The 2128-nt window shown below is 53.4% G+C and overlaps 1 protein-coding gene across 2 annotated transcripts; it reads right to left on the reverse strand.

Annotated features, from left to right (window-relative positions):
- On the reverse strand, positions 1–1455 carry gjc1 (gap junction protein gamma 1). Of its 2 annotated transcripts, XM_041956322.1 has the most exons (4): positions 1114–1452; positions 606–1077; positions 196–500; positions 1–120 (listed from the first exon to the last, which is right to left on the reverse strand). In XM_041956322.1, the coding sequence occupies exons 1-4, from the start codon at positions 1450–1452 to the stop codon at positions 1–3; spliced, it is 1236 nt and encodes a 411-aa protein (XP_041812256.1). The 2 variants fall into 2 exon arrangements, with proteins under 2 accessions (XP_041812256.1, XP_041812257.1); XM_041956323.1 differs by having other exon boundaries at positions 1–1455.
- Between the last annotated feature and the right edge of the window lie 673 nt (positions 1456–2128).

The raw sequence follows: 2128 nt of genomic DNA on the forward strand, positions 1-2128 counted from the left end.
TTAAATCCATACAGAGGGCTTGCCCTCTCCTGATTTGCTGCTGCTGCTGTTGCTGCTGCTGCCTCCTCCACTGCTGCCTCCTTTCCCGTGCTTGAATCTATGCTTGCGCTCTTTCTGAGGCTGTGGCTGCGGTTGGGCCTGGATGATATTGCTTTGGGGCTTGTCGTCCTGGTTGTCCCCAAGCTGCCCCTCTGCCCGGTGCTGCTGACTGTAGGCCTGGATGGCCGCCTCCAGCTGCTCGTGAGCTTGCTGGATCATGTCTTTGTTCAAAGCCACGCGGGCCTCCCCTCCAGTGGGGAAGTTGTCCTCATTGCTGCCAAATTGCTGCTGCTCCTCTTGGGCGATGTTCGCCCGGTTCTGCTTGCATGCCATCTTAGCGTTGCTGAGGTCCGTGTAGGGCATCTGCTCTGGCTTTACCACAATGTTGTAGCCAGGTGGAGCCGACGGGGTGTTCCAGGAGAAGGGGTAACCCACGTAATCTGCAGCCCCGTCTCCACCCACTCCTCCCTCAGACCCTGCCTCAGGCCCTGTCCCCCCTACTGAACCCTCCACACCCCCGTTGGTGCCCAGCAAGCCCAACTGGTACTCATCCTCCTGAGGAGGGCAGCGCCGACGGCGAAGAATGTCACAGATGGAGCCGATCCCCAAGTGGAGCATCTCCCAAACATTGAGCACGAGACAAAGGACGGTGACGCCGTACATGATGCGCAGGAAGATGGTCTTCTCTGTAGGCCGGGACACAAAGCAGTCAACGCTGTGGGGACAAGGTTTCCCCGAGCACACGAACACGGGAGTCACACGGAACCCATACAGCAAATACTGGCCCGCAAGGAAGCCTGCTTCTAGAACTGTGCGAGTCACCAGCTGCAATACATAGACCCGCATCAGCCCCTCATCTTGGATACGCTTGCGGCCATCATGCCGGACTTTGGGTCTGGGCGTGGGTTGCAGTGGATCCCGCGGCCTTTTCGGAGGCTCGATCTCCGGCACCTCATAGATCATGGGATCATCCTCCTGGTCCTCCTCGGTCTCCTCGATGCCGCGGTGCTGCCGTGCGCCAAAGCAGATTTTCCTGGGCTTCCTGTGCGTGTAGCCCCCTCCTCCTGTTCTAACAGCAGCAGAGCCACCTCCTCCTTTGGCTTCCTCTAACCGTGCGATCTTGTTGACAGCGTAGCCCATGTACATGAGAGAAGGCATCGCCACCAAGATAATCTGGAAGACCCAGAAACGGACGTGAGACAGAGGGGCGAAGGCGTCGTAGCAGACATTCTCGCAGCCCGGCTGGCCCGAGTTGCAGACAAACTTGCTCTGTTCGTCGTAGTAGATGGATTCTCCCCCAACGGCAGTGAGAACGATGCGGAAGACGATGAGCACGGTGAGCCACAGCTTCCCCACGAAGGTGGAGTGGTTGTGGATCTCCTCCAGCAGCCGCGTGAGGAAGCTCCAGCTCATGGTGTCGCTGGACAGTGGGGCAGACAGTGTCCCTCTCTCACCTGCTCACAGACTCTGGAGAAAGCAAAGGAGAAGGAAAGGGGAAGACAAGAGGGAGAAAAGGGAAGTTCACAATTAATGCAAATCCCAAAATGTGATCAAAGCAAGATTTGTGCAGGTTTTTCTAGCAAGACTTTCAACCCTGTGGAAACAGAATTAGTTCTGCAAGTTCAGTGGCAAGATGTGAGAAGGGGTGACACAATAATTGCTTTAATTAAAATAAGTGTTCCTCTCTGAGCTCATGCAATCGATATATCCTTAATTTGATCTGTTGCTTCTTGCAGCACAAATGCACACACTGAATTCGTAGCTCAGTGCCACAGTGAGGTTGCTGTCAAGTTGGGGCTTTTTAGGGAATTAGAAGACCAAACAGAGCGGAAAGAGGATATCGGCATTAAAAAATACCATCAAGCAGCACTGAGAAGGAGGCGAAATAATCCAAATAGGGAACTTGCTATCATCAAATACACACACTTTATTTAACAGCCTATCTCTTTTTGAAGAAATAAATCCTCTTAGCGAGCCTTCTTCTGTGTGAGGTGCAGTTTTCAGGATTGTATTAACTTGACTGGTTTGTTCTGGTTGAGAGGTAAATGGCATTGTGTTGCACTGTGCTTGTGTGCATTTGTGTGTGTGT

The sequence above is a fragment of the Chelmon rostratus genome, chromosome 17 (genome assembly GCF_017976325.1).
Source record: "Chelmon rostratus isolate fCheRos1 chromosome 17, fCheRos1.pri, whole genome shotgun sequence".
In the NCBI taxonomy this organism is placed as follows: domain Eukaryota; kingdom Metazoa; phylum Chordata; class Actinopteri; order Chaetodontiformes; family Chaetodontidae; genus Chelmon; species Chelmon rostratus.

Excerpts from the sequence above, each read along its gene's own strand:
- gjc1 (XM_041956323.1), bottom strand. The coding sequence starts at position 1,452 with ATGAGCTGGAGCTTCCTCACGCGGCTGCTGGAGGAGATCCACAACCAC.